General features: G+C 45.5%; 1 protein-coding gene across 5 annotated transcripts in view; it reads right to left on the bottom strand.

Moving 5' to 3' along the window:
- The window catches only part of PRDM2 (PR/SET domain 2), a 125845-nt gene that overhangs the window by 56662 nt on the left and 49259 nt on the right, over positions 1–19924 (bottom strand). For all 5 annotated transcript variants that reach the window (XM_055332005.1, XM_055332006.1, XM_055332008.1 and 2 more), the window contains 2 exons: positions 14032–14184; positions 7590–7716 (listed from right to left, as the gene is read on the bottom strand). In XM_055332005.1, coding sequence (XP_055187980.1) covers positions 7590–7716; positions 14032–14184 — 280 coding nt within the window. The remainder of the gene's footprint in view (positions 1–7589; positions 7717–14031; positions 14185–19924) is intronic.

The following is a 19924-nucleotide window of genomic DNA, read 5'->3' as shown; positions in this document are numbered from 1 at the left end:
TAACGTAGGAGCCAGGTGGATGGACTTGGGCCAACCATGTAAAGGGGGATCAGGAGCCTCCTGACCTTGCAGCACTACGAGCAGGGAGCATCGTCAACGCTGTGGATGGAGCACTAAGCACAGCGCCAGGCACACGTGAGACATGCCAACGAGTTACTGCTGTTCACGCTCACCCTCAACAGAAAGCAGTGATCCATCACAGAGTGATAGGATGTGCAGGCAGTGTCCAATCACGAGATGTGTCCGCATCACAATATACCATAAGGAATGAATTCAACCCAGAACTCTTGTTATCGCCTGACACTGGTTTAATCGGAGTGCTAATAAAGAAAAACGGCTGCTTTCAGCATGCATCATTCTCACTCCGAGGAACAACAGTAGCCCTTCCGAGTAACTCTCGCTTCTCTTGTCATTCACACTGCCCGAACTGTGTCAACCAAATTATTAAGATTAATGAAATCAAACTTTAGAACTGTCCCTGGCAGCCTGTGAAATATGAACAGGTCACATGAGTGCCAACACGACCAGGCTAGCCTAGCCTAGCCTATCTGCAACCCCAACTGGCCGACCTTTCTTTCAGCCTAACGTATGGAGAATGTGCGTCATGGTGCCCTGGGAGTGTTCACCCAAGTCCTCACTTCTTCACAGGCAACCTCAATAAACTCCTTTCTGTAATTCTACTAAGTTCATGTGTGTAGCAGCCCCTCTGTAAACCAGAACAGGAAACCACCTAGGGAAAGGAAGCACTCAATGAGTTTTAAAAACAATTAATCCATAATTCTGAAAAAAGAACTTAGTACTCCTATTTAGGGAAAGCACAGAAGATTGCATTTGGTTTCTGTTTACTTTCAAATTACAACCAAATTTTTAAAAAATCAACTAAACGAGTTTGTACCCACTACATTAACAGTCTCACATTTTTTTTTTTAGAAAATTTAATCATGATCAAACCTATTTTCTGCATTTGGCTCACCTTCCAATTTACATATGAACAGGAGAATCAGAATAACAGCCTAACTATATACTCAGTCACAATGCTTAAAGCAGTTTTTAGTCATGGCATGTATCAGGATTTTTCCCAAGTTCATCCACTGAACTACAGTTGAAAAATGCACAAAATGCTTTGAAAAATTTTAGTAAATCCATATAATTTCCCTATGAATAAGTTATACACAGCAAACATCAAAGGCACAAAACTACTTAGCAATTTATTACCTAAATTTGAAGTCAGAAAAGCATCAGAAGTAGAATTAGAAATCAAAAAAAAAAAAAAATCCCATCTCCTACTGCTGAAAAAATATCAAAACTGTATCAAGCTTTTATTTAAAAAAAAAAAAAAAGACTTTTATTTATTTATTCATGTGAGAGACAGAGAGAGGCAGAGACACAAGCAGAAAGAGAAGCAGGCTCCATGCAGGGAGCCCGCCGCAGGGCTCGATCCCAGGACTCCAGGATCACTCCCTGGGCCAAAGGCAGACGCTCAACTGCTGAACCACCCCGGCATCCCTGTATCAAGCTTTAAAAAACAGAGCACCACCACAGCAGCGTGGATCAACCTGGCAGGCAACCATCAGAGATGGGACCCAACACTCGGCAAAGGCCAACACTCAGCGAGAGGGAAGTGAAAGCTACAGCGGGAACCAACCAAGACACTGCTCTCTTGGGTCCAACCCGACAGGTTAGTTAGTGCTGGGGCGGCATTTCCACAGGAACGTCACGACCTCCAACCACCCCACGCCCCGCTCCAGCACCTGTGAACCAGAACCACTGCAGAGTGTCCTACAAGGAAGGGGGCACAGGACCTGCCCAACAGGTGCCCAGAAAGTTCAGGGCCCAAGGGCCTCACCCTCAGGCACCACGGCCAGGCCTCTGCCCTTCAGCTTTGGCCAAGGAGCCACAAGAAGAGCCGTCGTCGTCGTCGGCTGCTATGGGAGACTAGGACAGCAAACACCACCACAGCACGGGTTCTCAGCTTGCATCCTGTAATCCTAACTTTAAAGGGAACTGGTGCTGTCATGTCTGCTGCTGCAGCCCACCCCACGGACAAGCGGACAAAAAGCAGCATATCCTGTAGAAGAAAAAGCATAGAAAACCTGGGCTCAAGTTCCGACAGTTTCATCAAGCTGGCTAAGCGTCCATCTCCTCATCTGGAGGTGGTGTGCGCACCACAGCAGCAGAGGCTGCGCGGAACACCCACGGGAGAGTGCCCAGCACTGCTCCGGGCTCCTGACCCTGCCCGGCTGGAGCACCACACACCTCTGTCCCGGAGCACCCTCTCCACTGCCACCAGAGCCTCCTGCTGCACCTGTCTTCTACCTGTTGTCCAGCAGGGACCTGTGACCTCCCATGTCCCTCCAAGTTTTTCCTTCCCCAGCTCGTACAAGGTCCTTCCTTCTTCTCTTCCTCAGAATCCTTCACAGGAGTCCTCCCCACCGTGCTCTGCTCTGTCACTGCAATGCAGCATCATGTCCCCTCCCAAGGGGTTCCTGCCTACCCCGCCCTACCATGGGCCCCAAACACACATAAACTCGAACACCTAGGAAGCCTGACCTGCACTGAGCTACATTAAGATGGGCGGTAAGCTCCCCCCTGGACCTTTTCCCTCCCAATCCAGCCACTGAGTGCAGCGCCTGGTAGAGAAGGGGCCTGTGCGTTCACTTGGAGACCTGAGTGTCATGATACAAAACCCACGCAAGTGCGGGTTTCTAGGTGGCCCCCCCGATGCCCCCACCCCTACCTGAGCAATAAACTGCCCAAAGTGCTGAGAGAACATCCAGATCGGTCCCTCTTCCTGGAGCTGAGCAGGGGCCCACCCCTGAGCCACTCGTGTCACGGCCTCTGAAAGGCCATCCCTGGCTACCCACATCCACCGCCCCACCAGCTCACACACACGTTCCAGACTCACACTGTTCATCTAGCTGACCATCCCCCCGCTCCCTGGGGCGTACGCTCCGTGACGGCGGGAACACTGGCCACTCCAGTTCTCAGCTGGAACCTCAGCATCTAGCACAGCGTCAGACGAGGACCGGCAAATGCCTGTGAGAGGCCGAGGGGGGACCCTCCAGACATCTGCCACCGCTCCTCTCTGACAGTCCCCTAAGGCCCCTCTCCACCTTCGGAATGCCCCCGTCTCGCCACCCTTTCTACTAAAGAGACGACCCAGCGCCCCAGCCAAGCTCTCCCTCCTCTTGGCATCCGGAGCCCTTGTTGCCCACACCAGCAGGTCAGCACTTACTTTTTTCCCTTTAAACTGCCACAGAGCTATCATTCTGCAACACAGATCTCCTACCTCCCTAACTTGACTCTAAGTGCGTGTAGGCTCCGTCACCTTTGGAGAAGCAAGCCTTTCCAAATATGTGCAACTAAAGAAAGCGCAGGTGCTCTTCACAGTACCAAGGTGCTTTATTTGAACGACTCTGATTACAGAGACGCACGGAACATTCCTCTTTAAGTTGATTATAATTTAACTGTTCTGTGATGACTGCAAATCACCTCTACAGATACTATAAACTAGCTGGCACTCTCAGGGACTACTTACGCTTTCTATAAAGGATCATCTAAAACCTCTCAAGTAACTCGAAGGAGCTACACTCTTCACACAAGGCACCGCCAGTTTGGTTATAAACCGCCTTCTTTACTGTCCAGCTCCCAGCTATAAAAACTATCTGCTGCTATAAATAATTCCTCTGTCTCTAATTTGCTGTGAATGGGAAAGTCAGTAGGTGAGAAGGAGGCCAAAAACCAAGGTGAAGTGGCACAGTGCGAGGTTCCGCCAAGGGAAAGGAGAATGGAGGGGTCCGCCGCTGGTTCTGGGCTTAGAGAAATCCTCCATAAATACCAACTGATTAAATGAGTCACAGACTCAAGAGTTCCTCTGCAAGAAACACCAACTGTCAGCTACCCCCCTGCATCGGGCGGCACTTACTGTTACGATGGTCCTGGCACGTGGCACTGAGCTCTTTTTCATTATTTCCTTTGCTCTTGACGGCAACCCCATGAGGTTAGGTAGCACAGAGACCGTGCCATATTAGGACACTCGTTTTTAAAGCTATGGACACTGTACACCCCAGAAAGGTGACATACTTCCCCAGTCACACACCTGAGAGAAACCCAGGACTCCTGTGTCTTACATTCCTTCCACTAAGCCCATCTGTATGAGCCACTACTGTTTCCTTAGGGCTCAGGTTAAGGACTTCAGGTAAGGCTCTCCCGTAGCCAGGAGACAGCAGTGCAACGCCACATTCTATTATGGTCTGTATTTTACAAGAACTTTTTGCCAACAGTCATTATGTACTGCTAACAAGCAAACTCAATCTCTTATATCTCACAGGAACAAACGGCACAAATGGCACAAATCGAGAAGATGGTAAATTCTTCTAACTGTGGCCTTTCTAGGTTTCTATTCTCAGAACACAATCTTCCTGTGGTTCAAATTAAAATAACTGAAGCATCAGACACTAAAAATCTCTCCCTCCTTCTCTACCTGCAAAGTCTCAGCTGTCCCAGCCAAGAAATTCTCATGCTCCGTCTCATAACGGGCTGCTCAGGCACGTAAGAAGTCAGGCCGAATTACGAAGCTGAGAATCCAAAACTCTCGTCTGAAACACCGAAAGTATGCACATCTTTGGCCCATGGCAAAGCTGCATGCTCGCTGGTCAGAGACAATATGAACTGTGTTCTCCCAGCACTGCGTGCTCTCCCTTCGTTACAAGGTTTGTGTGGGTCTTTGTTTGCCAATCAGCCAACGTTTATTGAGGGCCTATTCCATGCCAACCATCAAGGTGCTGATCAGGAACTTCCTTATGTAATGTCGGTCTCCCCAACTAGACTCCAGGCATCACGAGGAGCATTACTGCTTCTTTTCTGCTCACAACTGCCCTGTACAAGCTAGCAGAGTGCCTGGCGCATGGCAGGGACTTAACAAACATGAACTGAATGAATGAATGAATGAATGAATGAGTAACAGAGAGAAGAGACCACTTTGTAAAGGAAGTAGGACTTTTTACTGCCCAGAACACGCCTCATGATCCACCAGCGATGTGATAAATTCTGAAAGGCGCCACATGCAATGCACAGCTGTAGGCATAGCAGCTGTCATGCAAAGGAGCCGAGGCCCAGAACTCCTGAAGAATTCAACCCTTTGTTTCTCTCTCCCTGCCTCATAACCAAAATGATGTTAGTTAGGTCCACTGTCAGTCTACCTGTCAGCTGCATGTCTTCAACATCTGGCTTTCAGAATTACTAAGCTAACACGCTACTGAATGAAATTTTTGTTGATTTGCTCTCTGACGTCACTGCCTGAAAAAATAGTTATAAATGTCTGAGGTCACACACAAGACCTAAAGAGAACCAAGTTAAAATAAAAAGTTCCCCATTTCAGGTCTTTGCAAGCTATAAATTAGCTTTCACCGAGTGTTTAATTTAAAAGCAAAGGTTTGACTCATTATTTAAAGTCTCTAAACTTCAGGACTCTTCACCAGTAAGTTGTTCAAAACAGACTATTAAGTTCTCAGAGCAAGCTTCATGCCAAGTATTTTCATTAAAACCTAAGACTCAGTAGATTATATGCTTCCCAGAGTTAATACAAAAATAGTAACAGGATAATATGAAATACTTAATTCAATGTAAAAACCCAGCAATCCAGGCAGGTATAAAAATGTAAACGTGTAAAATTCATGTATCACCAATAAAAAATTTATTTTCAGCTTCTTCCCTCCACATCCAACTAAATATGCAGGAAAAAATTTTAGGGAATCAATAAAAAAGCAGAAAGCCATGAAATGTTCTAAACATGCACACCACAGTATGCCAAACTAGAGAAAAACCTGAGAGAAGGTGCTAGTAAGCTATGAATGTATTTAAATAAATCATTAGTTACAGTCAGTAGCAGAATGAGTATCTGCTCTTCTTCCCCAAACTCCCACCCCTGCAAATAAATCACAACTTACCTGGAGAGGCTGATGGCATCACTTATAAATAAAAAGAACACTAAATAAAGGAACAAACTGAAATATGTAAACAGTGTGCAAACAATTACGTACTAAGCCTAAAAACAGCAGAAATCGTAAATATTCAGTTACAGCAGAAGAAACACTCGGGAATGTTCTAGACCCTGATCATCTGATGCAGGATCAAAGCATTCAATGGACTAAAACAATGACAAGATAACATCTGATAAATAGGAAACATGTATTTAGTGAAAGACCCCACCAACTTGGATGAGTTAATCTCTTGGTTGAGTTAACTGTATTCCCATTACACTGCGAAATACAGAAGAATGTGTAATAGAAAAAAATCAGAATCGACTTCTCGCCTACACTTTTAAAGACTACTTTTACATTCTTCCAAAATCAGTGTGGGTTGATTTTATTTACAGTATGACTTCCGCAGCTCCCTCGGCCACGGGAGTGTGAGTGAAGGACGGGCGCCTAAGTTCTGAGGACTACAAAAATTCACGTAAGAGCTAAAGCAGGCAAAACAAACAAACAAAAAAGGATTTATGCGAGTGAGGAACTACCATACCGTGCCTTGGCACATATTCAAACTGCGCTCTTAGGAAAGATTCGCCAATTCACATTAAAATCCTTCATTTAAAAAAAAAAAAAATCCCGACGTGTCCGAACGCCAGCTGGAAATACGATCCATCCAACCAAACTGTTTTCCTACCGAGAAATTATCCCCTTCCCTAAAGTGTGACGACGCTTTACCTTTTGTTGGGAAACATCATACAACAAAATAAAACTAGGAGAGCGGTGTGCACAAGTGACACAACAGCACAGTCGTCAACTTCCATCTTGTTAGTGGCCTAATTTCGAGAAGGTCCGCGGCGCCCAGACCTTCGCCCACCCGGAGTGTTGCAATCGTGCGGGGAGCGGAGCGGAGCGGAGGCAGGGGAGCGGGGAGCGGGGGAGCGGGGGAGCGGGGGAGCGGGGGAGCAGGAGTAGGAGCCGGGAGCAGGGGAGCGGGGAGCAGGAGGGGAGGCAGGGGAGCAGGGGAGCGGGAGTAGGAGCCGGGAGCAGGGGAGGAGGCAGGGGAGCAGGAGCGGGGAGCGGAGCAGGAGCGTAGGTCGGGGAGCGGAGAGCAGGGGAGCAGGGGAGGAGGCAGGGGAGCGGGGGAGCGGGGAGCAGCGGGGAGCAGCGGCGCGGCCTGCCCCGGGAGGCCCGGAGGAGGGCAGGACAGGGCAGGGCCGGGCAGGGCCCGGGCGGCGGCGGCGGCGGCGGCGGGGGCGGGGGCAGCGCGGCCGTCCCGGGCGGACCCGAGGCCGCCGGATCTGCGGGCCTGGCAATGTCACGGGGGAGCTCGGCTGGTGACGCGCCCGGGGCCAACGGCACCCAAAGCTAAGGCTGCGCCGGGCGTGCGGGGCTGCGAGCGCGGCGTCCGGCCGTGATTCAGCAGCGGGCCGGGGGGGGGGGGGGCGGGGGGGCGGGGGGCCGGGGCCCGGGCCGGGATCGCCGAGTGGGGCCGCGCGGGGCCGGGGAAGGTCAGCGAGGGCCGCGGGCGCCCCCGAGCCGGAGCCGGAGCCGGAGCCGGGCGGGGCGGCGGGGCGGGGCGGCGGGGCGGCGGGGAGCCGGGGCGGCGCGGGCGCCTACCTTTCCTGCTCTTCGGGGAGCTCCGCTTGCTCCGGGCGCTGGCTCGCTCTTCCTCAATCGCAGCTGCTATCTCGGGGTTGTCTTCCCCATTGTACCAGACCAGGAGCTCCTCGCCCGGCGCGATTGGCTGCGGGGACAGAAGAGACAGGCGCCGGGCCAATCAGAGCGGCGGTTGTTGGCGGGGCGGGGCGGGGCGGGGCGCGGGGCTGCGGGCGGGCGGGGCGGGGCTGCGGGCGGGGCTCGGGCGGGGCGGGGGCGGGGCTCGGGGCGGGGCTGGGGGCGGGGCGGGGCCACGGCGCGGCGCCAGGCGGGCCCGGCAGGAAGGGCTCCCGAAGCTCGGCGGCGGCGGCGGCGGCGGCGGGCCGGGCCGGGCCGGGCCGGGCCGGGCGGCGGCGGCGGCGGGCGGGGACCCTCTGCTGGAGGGAGGACCTCACCTCACGTCGCCCCGCCGCTCCCCGGGCCTGCGCAGCCGCGGGCCGCACCGAAGGCCCCCGCTCCGAGCCTCGGCCGCCCACGCACAAGAACTGAGACGCGCAACCATTCGCCCACGAACTGCAGGCTCGCGAGCCTCGGAAAGCGCAGCGGGAAGAGCCGCGGCCGGAAGGAGAAGCGCTGAGAGCTAGCGACCTGCGCACGTCTCGGAGCAGGTTCAGGAGCAGGTTCAGGAGCAGGTTCAGGAGCAGGTTCGGCAGGACCGCGGAGGGCCCGCAGTCCGCGTCCACAAGCGCGCCGCCACGGAATCCCAGAAGTGCTGCGGGACGGGCGGACGCGGGGTCGCGGGGTCCCGGGGTCCCGGGGTCCCGGCCACCGACCTGCTCCCGAGGACGGGCCGCTGCCTCGCCCTCGCACCGGACAGCTTTTAGACTCACAAGGAAACTCCCAAAAATAACAGAGAAGAAACCAAAAACCCACAGGCACTATGTTCCTAAAACATGGACTCTGAAAACGCCATAAAAGCAGTGACGGGCACGTACCCCCACCCCACCGTGCTGACGACACCTACGATAGGATCCCGACGAAACAGATACACCGACTGCAAAGATCACATTCCTAAATAGAATTTAAGGAAATGGCCTATTGGCTTCTCTCACAACGACTCATCTGTTCAAAAAGTTCCAAGGGTAACAACACAAGTAAATCTGCACCTAAAACCCACCAAATAAACTAAGAATCCATCAGTCCATACCGATACAAATCTAGTGAATGGACGAGCAAATAACTGAGAAGGAAAGAGCTCTCTCTTCCTTAAAGTAGATCCCAGCCAATCAATGACATGTTAGAAAACCTCCAGTCGGTAATCGGTAATCGTAGCATTAGTAACGGATTCATCAACAGACGCGGAAACTAGTAGGTGTAAGTTTCAGGTGTGATACAGTACTAGCTGTATGGTCTCAAAACATCTCCCCATAAAACATTAATTACAAAGGTAAAAACAGTATCCTTTAGAACAAGAGACGTCAACATCAGGTGCCTGCTGATACAATGCACAGGAAAGAATATCATCACTTCTGGAGAGCTCGGCCCAAAATGCCACGACCGTAACTTAACCTGATTAGGATGAAATGTAAGAAAAGCCCAAACTGTGGGGCATTCTACAAAATAGCCGACCAGTTCTCTCAAAACTGAAAGGATATACAAGACAAAGACCACGTACTGTCCACAGTAAGGAGACTGATAAGATATTACAGCTGAATGCAACTGAGCTTTCTCTTCCTATAACGACATGGGTGGAACAACTGATAAAATGTGAATAAGGTGTAGAGATTAGCTAATGAGATACTGTGTCAGTGTTAGCTTCCTGATTTTGATCGCTGCACTCGGATCATGGAAGAGGAGGCCCTTGGTTTTAGGTGCAGGTGAATTCCATCTAAGATGCCAACTTAGAAACTGCACAGCTCCTCATTTTAACATACCTTCTCATCTAGATAAAGCCCTTGAAAGTAGCCTTTGTTTCATTCTCTGCAGAACTCAGTTTATGTAGTCCAAATTTTAAGATATTCTAAAGTTTTTTAAATGAAAGAACGAGATACTGTTTCCTTTGCTCCCCCAAGGATGGCTAAAACCTGCCATTTTCTTATATTTAAACCAATATACTATTATTTGCCTTATTGAAACAATTACACCCAAAGAAACAAAAAAAAAAATCTAATATATAAGCTGTTAATGCATTGAAATAGCCATTACAGATGTCTTTTGGCACTCTGATGGGCTAAATCTGTTTCTGCTGAAGGAACAGGCTTTTTATTTAAATAAACTATTTCTAGTTCCAAAATATAGTTTGCTTCTGTTTTTTTTGTTATTAAGTCATATATGTATGAAATGGCAGTATCCTATAATATTTGAAATGATTAGGGTTCAGAGAAATAAATGAAGTCTTCAATAAAACCAAAGTAAAGAAGAAACATGAAAAGGAGTGAAGAAAAATGTATACCCCATTTGTCCCTAGCCAAACAGCATAACCAGAACACTGGCTACCAGAAACCCACTGGATATTTCCAAGATACCTCCCAGACTCAGAGCTTGTTCGTTCCACTGCAATCTTCTGCGGAGTACTGACTGTACTAGCAGCTGTGTGAAGATAAATATCAGCACAAACTTTTTTTTTAGGAGGGTACTCTTTTGTTGTTGCAAAACGCAATATTAAACACACAATAGAATCTGTTCTTAAATCGCATATAACATTTCTAAATAGCTAAAGATCTGGTGCATAGCTAAGTTAAGAACAACCTGATTTGTAGCTATTGAACAACCTTCAAAACCATTAGCAGCTGAGATGACTATTGTATCACTGAGCTATATACTTCCCAGTAAAAAACTTCACAGTAAAACAGCTACACAACTAACAGAACTTTACGAAGAGGAAAACATATTTTTTTTTAATCATTGCTCCTTTGCTTCTGTACTATGTTTTTTCTTCTGCACTGCTTAGCATATTTAAGATTTTGTAAGTCAAATTTCAGAAGAGAAAAATCATGTCCTTGTTAAACAGAGGAAAGATAAACCCACATTTTAAAAAATAAAGTTGAGGGCAGCCCCAGGGTGTGATCCTGGAGACCCTGGATCGAGTCCCACGTCAGGCTCTCTGCATGGAGCCTGCTTCTCCCTCTCCCTGTGTCTCTGCCTCTCTTTCTCTCCCTGCATCTCTATGAATAAATAGATAAAATCTTTAAAAATAAATAAATAAAATAAAAATAAAAAATAAAAAAAATAAAAAATAGAGTTGAAAGTCCAAACAACTTCTGTTTTATGTATTGTACCGTGGTGTTCAACAGAACAACAACAGGACAGGAAGACTTTAAAATCTTTCTTCTCCTTTGAGTTCCAACAGGCGTACAGAACCAAGCATATACTCTTACCTAAATATCAGTAAATATAAACTTGAAATCTTACCAGACCAATTGGGAACAGGCAAGGGTTCCAATAAATATTCCTGACACTAGGTCAGAATAAGAGAAGTACTCCAGAATTACAAGAACACACAAAGCACATCAACACTCGGCCACCTACAATCAACTCGCCAGCATGATCTCTTCAGAGTCACAGGTCAGATGGCCTCAACTCTCCAAGGGGCGAACTGAAGACTGAAATTTATTTTTCTCCCTGCGGGCCACTAGGCCCCACCGGATCTGAGCCCCGGCCACCTCACCAGCCTCATCTACCATTCCTCTCCTTGCTCCAGCCACGCTGGCCTTTTCTAGTCTTTTAAAAAAATAAATAAATAAATAAGTCTAGTTTGTTCCTACTCCAAGGCCTTTGCTTCTTCCAAGCCCTCTTCCTAGACTGCTCTTCTTGGAGACATCTTTGTGTAACTGGCTCCTTCCTATGCTAAGGGGTAGGGTGGATAGCGTTTAAAGGTCTTGTCTTCCCTGACCCACCAGATATAAAATTATATAATTTGTATAATTTTACTCATTGTTTATTATCTGCCTCCTCTGCCATAAATTGAAGTTCCATGAGACCAGAGACCTTCTGTTCTACTCACTACCACAGAAGAATACTTTGTATGTAGTAGACTATCAAACTAATGAAACGGATGGCAGGCTAACTTTCGGGAATTTTTTTATAAGGATGCTATTTATTTACTTGAGAGAGCTCGTGTGAGCACAGAGGGAAAGGGAGAAGCAGGCCCCCATTGAACAGGGAGCCTCATGTGGGGCTTGATCCCAAGACCCTGGGATCAGGACCTGAGCCAAAGGCAGATGCTTAATCAATTAAGCTACCCAGGCGCCCCTAACCTTCAGGAATTTAAAATAGTTTTTAATCATACTATAAACAAGACCAGTGTTGAGATCTCCTCATTATCTGGGTGATAGTTGAGAAGGCTATACAAAGCCCAGAGGAACATCACGTGTAATTTATTTACAAAACCTAACCCACAGAAAGCTTAATCTAGAAGATTATAGTCAGATAATCACCAGCAAGGAATCTGAAAGGTCTTATGTGTACGTGAGCAAACATCAAAGGTCAGGACTGCGGAAAGTCTGCAAAGACAGAGCTATGTTACTTCAGACAAAGGTAAAAAGAGTAGCAGTGGTACAGCCGGTTGACACTTGGGAGTACTCAGGCTAGGCTAGGAACTGTTCAAGGAACCTTATACATAGTGGCTTGTTTAACCTCCACAACAACTGCTATGTATTAATTACATTTTTACAGATGAGAAAACTAAGAGAGTTTAAGTAACTTCTCACAGTCAGACATCTAGAAGCCAGAATTCACTCATAAGGCAATCTGCTCCAGAGTCCCTACTCCTAACCACAGGACTATACCACCTCACCAAAAATGACAGCTAGCATTTAGCACTTATCAGTCACTAGAGCTCTACCTCTAATAACCTATGCAATCAACATGATAACCCTATGAGGTCATTACCATAATTACCTGTATGTTACAAATAAGGAAACTAAGAAACAGAAAGGTGGTTCCCTTGGCTCACAAAGCAAGCCCAGATTTAATCCAGAAGTCTGGTTTTAAAGTTCACTCTCCCAAATACCATTCTCACTCGATTCTTAGTGTTTCCCAGATCTGCTACCAGAGATGAATACATTTTAACTGGAAGTCTGATGAAGGAACTGCGGAATGCCTGACTATCATCCTGGGCTTGCTGTCCTTTGATCCCCTCGCATTCATCCCCTCGCTGCTTACTTCATCTCCACCAGGATTCTGCGTCCCCAATTTAATCAGAGGGAACTGTCACTTGAAGTCATTTTGAGAAACAATGAACGAATTCTTGAATCAAGTTCTGAATCCAATTTCAAGCTGTGGTGTAACAAAACAGCATAGTAACACCTACTAGGAAATCATGTGATCGCAACCCAGCGGAAAGAAAATGAGAAGGACGATGGGAGACATTTTATACGAGAAGATACCACCAAAAAAAAAAAAAAAAAAATTCCCGTAGGGACTGGAATCAAGGACATGGGTATATATGAAGCAAAGGACAGTCCAACTGGCTAAGGATGACAGGAAAAATACAGCAAAGGAAAACTAAACAGCTCTGTGTTTTGTTTTTTTTTTAAACAGCTCTGTGTTAACTAAATTTCCCAAAGTCCCAGCACTACCATGCTGCAAAGCTGACCACTGTCTTCAACGCTTGCTCAAGGGATTTCAACTCCACAGAGACCATTTTCATGGTTTTCATGGACTGTCTAGGACATTTTTAAATGGAAGTGAATAAACAGAAACTTGAATTGCAGCCAATTTTAGTTAATGTATCTATTCCAAAAAGGAACAATCATCTACCTCAGAGCCTCAAACCTCCTCTTTAGAGAACACTTCCATGCAGGATCACTGCAGATTTGCCTTCCCAGACAACACGAAAACAGGGACAGAGATATGGACTTGACTGTTGCAGAAATACAGCAGCACTCTAGGCTTCCGAATGCTAACTGCCCTGCATGTACTCAGTGACCTCTGGCCTCACGACAAACTCCAGAAGACGATTTTCCTCTTCTTTTCATCTCAATGATTAATGCCTCCAAATAAAAAAATTGGCAGAAAAGAAGAAACCCATTCCACTTAACTTCCATTCTGAATAAAATCTAGGAAGAAAAAAAGCTAATCCACATCTACATGACACTGAAGACCAAGAATGTGTTTTCAGTTAACACAGAAGGACCACTGCTACTGACAGTGTCCTATACTTGGACAAATCTGCCCTGGGACAGTTCGTGGTGTATTTGTATCTTAGGAGGAGGGACTGAGCTGCCACACGCTTAACTCACCGGTATCTCTAAGGATGCAGTATGTAATTACTTAACACAATCTTCATGCCTTGGTGCACAGAAAGCAGTGGCAACTGTATATTTAAAACAAAGACCTTGCGATGTGTTGATGAACCACTTTCAAACATAATCCTTTTAAGGCAGGCAAAGTCATTACTGTCAGTCACAAAAATAAATGCATGCATAGTAACTCACAGCAGCCCAGCTCTTAACACTCTTACCTTTAAAGTTTTATAGTAAATGGCCCTGTTGATTTCCAGTGGAAATAAATTTTGCTCTTCTCCTGAGCAAGCCCAATTCACATACCGCAGCCAGTTCCCCTTCTCTGGATCGGTGGCATCAATGCACATCCATCCCAAATTTGGGTAATATACCTTGGAGGAGAAAGGGAGAACACACCATTGTTAAAACAGGAGTGTCTTCAAAATGTTTCCATTTTTAACTTTCAAGATAATTCCTTTTTATCATACGCAGTACTCAACAAAACATTTCACAGAAACAAAATACACGGGGATCCCTGGGTGGCTCAGCGGTTTGGCACCTGCCTTTGGCCCAGGGCGTGATCCTAGAGTACTGGGATCAAGTCCTGCATCCGGCTCCTTGCATGGAGCCTGATTCTCCCTCTGCCTGTGCCCCTGCCTCTCTCTCTCTCTCTCTCTCTCTCTCTCTGTGTGTGTGTGTGTGTCATAAATAAATGAATAAAATCTTTAAAAAAATAAGCAACAGAGAAAAAACTAAAAGATGAAAAACGGAGAAAAAAAAAGAAAGAAAGAAAGAAAGAAAGAAAGAAAGAAAGAAAGAAAGAAAGAAAGAAAGAAAAACGGAGAGCCAAGACTGATAATCCTCATTAATCATTTCTCTATCTGGGCTGGAGTCATTTTTTTCTCCTAAACTTCAAGAACGATAGCAAGTATGTGTAATGATCTCTAAATGCTCTGCAAATACTGTCTGCACACAAAGACAAATAACAACTCCAGTCCCTAAATGTGATTGGAAAAGAAGAGTGAGCTGCCGGCAGCACCACACCACACCAAGTTCCCTGAGTGTTCTGGGAATGTGGGGGCCCAGTGCTGCTGGACTACACAGTTTAGAGGTCCCTGGGCTTCAGGAAGTGAACGTGCAGTGTGAACCCCCCTGTGTGTGATGGCGCTCGGGTGCTCTTACAAACTCAGCTGACCCTCCAAACCTTCTCTACCTAATCATCTATTAGGACAAAGGTGCTATGGAACACACTCCAGGAAGTACCAGTGTCCTTCCAAAGTAAAGACCTGAAACCCGACTTCCCTCTCAGGACTCCCATCAAACCTACTCATCCACTCTGGGTCAATGTCCCCATCCTACCCACCTCTGCCAAACTTCCAGTATTTCTCATTCCTTTATTTAAAAGTCTATTTAGCAACAATATCTAACTTTTATCTTTGTATATACACACATACATGTATACACATATACAAATATGCATACATACATATATAGATCATATATGTGGGGTTTTTTTTTACTTCCCCCCAAACTAGACTGTAAAACACTTGATTATGCACTGAAATAGAACCAAAGGGTCAACTGGTGATAGACCTGTCAAAAATAAAAAGAAATGTGTCTTTTACCTTCTCTTTAGGAAGAAAGGAAAGACTCTGGTTGCTTCATTTGTTCCCTACACATACACAGCCAAGACTCCCCCACTCATTTCTTCTTTTCTCTCCTACCCACATTACACACTCTTCTTTACCGCCTCTGTCCCTCTGGAACAAAGCTCTCATGCCTCACTCCCCGCTTTCTTGAGCATGTCTGTGTCTCCCAGCCTGTATCTGTGTCTGAGCAGCACCCACCTCAACGGGTGCTAACCATACTTCTTTCCTGTGAGGAGTCAGATGTCAGGCATAATGCTATATGCTTTCCATGTCATCTCATTTAACCCTAGGCAGGAAGTTCACTATTATCACTTTTTAACATGTGGAAATTGAGGATCAAGAGTTCAACTGGACTTTCCTAAAGTCACTCACTTAAATCCAAATCTGCCTGACCTAACCATACTTATCAGCACCTTCCTTGACCATCCTAGTTAAAACTGCAAATCCTTCTCTTCCCATCACCCCCCAGCCATCCTACCTGATTTTTCTTCAAAGCATTTATGCTCTTTTAAAGTATGAGATCATCTCCTTACTGATTTTATTTAGTGACTGCAACCCCACACCAGAGCATTAGCTCCATGAAGAAAAGACACGTCAGCCTTTGCACTCACTGCAGCACTCCCAAGGCTTGACCAGAGCCTGCCACTGAGGAGGCTCTCAATGAATAACTATGGAATGACCTAAAGGATGTTGTCACACACCAAGGTGCCACCACCATCAGTTAATGAGCACCGACTATATGACAGGTAGCATGCCAAGGAGTGTTTTCACTGCCCTGTAAGTGTCTCCTCTGAGTTTATTTAGAAATTGGATGTCTACTGAACATCTACCTACACCACTCTGAAGAAAAGTTATCTGTGTCCCATTAGACCCCTTTTCAAGCTATCATTCACCCTCGGCGCGCATGCGCGCGCGTACACACACACACACACACACACACACACACACACACTCTTGTCCCTGCAAACAGAGAAAGGGAAGTCCTCAAGTGGTATGTTATGAAGAGACAGCATCACAATGCAAAATTTAAAGTGGAACTTCACACACCAAAATAACAGAAGGGGCTTTATTTTAAAATGTTTAACAGACATCTGTCATGTTTGCCAGCATGATGGGATAAGGGTAAGGGAGCAACTGTACGCTAACACCGGCAGTCCATCCAAAGTGTGTTTCGACTTATCACAGCGGATGGCAGAGTCCTACTCACTTCCCATCGACATACTGACGTAGATCCAGAAATCACCAGGACAAACAGAGATGGTGCTGGGAAAACCCCACATAGCCAAAGAAGGCAGCTGGGGAGAGACACCAAGTCTGCCCACCAACCAGGATAACCATACAAGTGTGGCAGAATTTCCTGGCTCCCAGGTCAACACAGACCTCTGTGGCCCACTTGGGTCAATTCTTTATTTATGAATGGCTTATTTTATTTCAAATGGACAAAAGCATCTGCTATGTCTTATTTAAACTAGAATACTAATTCATATAAAAAGATGAATACCTCAATTCTTTAAAATGTGGAAAAATAATTCACGAAGGAATACACATGGCCAAAACCTCATGAAAGAAATTAAACTTATCTAATAATCAAAAAATAACTTCAAATTCAATAATTTTTACCTATCAACTTGGTAAAAAGAAATTTTTAAGAGAAACAAAAACAGGATTAGAAAGCAAACATCCTCCAAACAGTGCTGATCAGAGAATTAATTGGTATCATTTTTTTTTTTGGATGGGATTTAGCAGTCCATGACAAAAAAGCTTTAAAACGTATACACACTTTAGCCAGCATACCCACTTATAGGAATTTATTCTCATGAGATAATTGGCAATTATACCAAGATGTATGTACAAGAACATTCCTAACAGTGCGGTTTATTACAGACTGTTTTCCATTAATTGCTAAGTGGAAAACACAATGGATCAGCTCAGTATGATAATCCAGTGCACGTAGCAGAATACTAAGTAGACATTAAAAAGTACTTTTGTGTAAACAGTTGGTTTATGTGGAATCTTTTATTTTGTTAGCTATTTCTGTATCCCTTAAGAATTTTTCCAATGAACTTGTATTATTTCTACAATTGGAAGAAAACATAGGCAACGACAAGCTGGAGGAATATTTTTATAGGTATAAAAGATTACTATTGACAACTGAATAAAGCCACTTACAGAAAGTATGGCTTAAGATGATGTCTTTTTTTTTTCTTTTTGGGTTTTTTTTTTTAAGATTTTACTTATTTATATAAATAGAGAGAGAGAGAGAGAAAGGGAGCATGAGCTGGAGTTGGGGCAAAGGGAAAGGGAGAAGCAGACTCCTTGCTGAGCAGGGAGCTGGACATGGGTGGACCCTGGGATCACGACCTGAGCCAAAGGCAGATAGATGCTCAACTGACTGTGCCACCCAGGCACCCTTACCATTTTTGTCTTAAACACAGGAATATATAAAGAGAAAAATAACCTGACACTAAATACATGAAAATCTTACTAATGGTTTTCTCTGAGAAGTGAGATTTTCCATCATTTTTCTTTCTTCTGCTCATCTGAATTTTCTGCCTTTCCTCCACTGACTTAGTATAATCTCTAAATAAAAAAAAGGTTGTGGGTGGGGAGAGCAAGTTAGTCTCCAGTATGAAAGCCCAAGTGTGCCTGACGTAAGCCGAGGCCTGCTAACACTCTCCTCCTGCCACCATCAACATCATCATCACACACACATCATTTTTTTAAGTATATAGCTTTTCCTTTTTTTATTGAGAGTCTAACCTTATAATTAGAAATGGGGATAAAAATGTGTTTTTATATCATTTCTACCTTAGTTGGTCAAACCTTGGTTTCAAATTGTAATTCACTTCAGTGACTCACACACAGAACCCAAATATTAAGATTAATGTTAACTCCCAATGCTACACTACACAGCAGAAGTGCTGCAGCACCATTAGGCTAGGGTAGTGGAGAACCAACCAGAATCCCTTCCTTTCACATGAAGATAATGCAAAAGCAGCTAAAACTCCCACTCTGGCTCAAACTCAACAAAAGACATGCAACAAATCTATTTCCAAATCTTTATAATGACCAAAAAATATTTCTATATAATTAATCATTTTTTCTGACCCAGTCTATAACACAGTCCCTTTTAACAAAAGCAAGGAGGGTACTTGACTATGTATATATAAACAATTTTTGACAAATTAACTTTCAAATGGAATTCCCTACTTGGAGAAAAAGAACTCAAAGGGGAAGAGCACTGCCACCCCAAGCACTGGGCGAGATGTTTAACGTGTTATTTTATTTAACCTTTACAAGAACCCCATGAAATTTAACCTTTACTGAGCCCCTTTTTAAAATCGGGACACTACAGAGGGTTGGTCATTTTACTAGAATAGTAAAGTCACTAAAGTCTGAGCCAGGATTCAAACCTGGTTCCCTCATGTATGCATCCATTTCAATTTTCCTCTTTCCAAACCCCTCCTCCCACGCTTCACCTTCCCTCCATTATCCAGGCCTGACCTCCTTTCTGCCCTCACCACTGAACAAAGACTGGGTATTAATTTTTTGTCAAACAAAACATAATCTTTGTACCACTCAATTTCCATTCAGTTTAATCCAGTCCTTTTGAAATAGTTATAAAATAATCTAAATTCAAAATTCAGTACACACTCCAATTTAAAAACAAATCAAAATTAAATCCTCCTGATGCACAGAGGATGTTCTGCAAAGAACAAGCCAAACTATTCAACATACTTACCGCATGAGTTAGGGGTAAGAGTTTTCACATAGATCCTTCCTTATCATTTACTTGTTCTTTTCTAAACGTGTTCAAATTCATAAATTGAAAAAAATTCTCATTCAGTTAATGCAAATGTGCATCATTAGAATCCTCAACTGCTTGGTTGAGGTCTGAGGTTCCTACCCACTCTCAACTTACAGTAACCAGCTGACTGTGACAGAAACCACTCCCAGACAGAGCACTGAAGATGCCCCCTCATGCTGAATCAGCTCTGGTGCTGAGATACGTCTTTTGTGCATCCAGACAGCCCCCCGAAAACAAAGAATCTACAGTGATAAAGCCATTCTGTTGGCTGTTCTCCAACTTGCCCTCCAAGGAGCTTTAACGTATTATTAGGTGGGGGCAGCCCGGGTAGCTCAGCGGTTTAGCGCCACCTTCGGCCCAGGGCGTGATCCTGGAGACCTGGGATGGAGTCCCACGTCGGGCTCCCTCCGTGGAGCCTGCTTCTCCCTCTGCCTGTGTCTCTGCCTCTCTCTCTCTCTCTCTCTGTGTGTGTGTCTCATGAATAAATAAATAAAATCTTAAAAAAAAAAAACATGTTATTAGGTGGGACAAAACCTGTCCTGGAGGTCCCGGCTCCTGAGGCTCCTTTCTGTCTTTATTTCTCTGGGAATCTAGCTTGTTGGAATTTCCAACACTTTGACCTATACACTGTTTCTCACTTTCCCTGCCTGTTCCTGGAAGACAGACAATCCCCAT

This window comes from Nyctereutes procyonoides, unplaced genomic scaffold, assembly GCF_905146905.1.
Source record: "Nyctereutes procyonoides isolate TBG_1078 unplaced genomic scaffold, NYPRO_anot_genome, whole genome shotgun sequence".
NCBI classification, from domain to species: Eukaryota; Metazoa; Chordata; class Mammalia; order Carnivora; family Canidae; genus Nyctereutes; species Nyctereutes procyonoides.
Note: the sequence above shows the minus strand (reverse complement) of the source record. Positions and strands in the feature narration are given on the sequence as shown.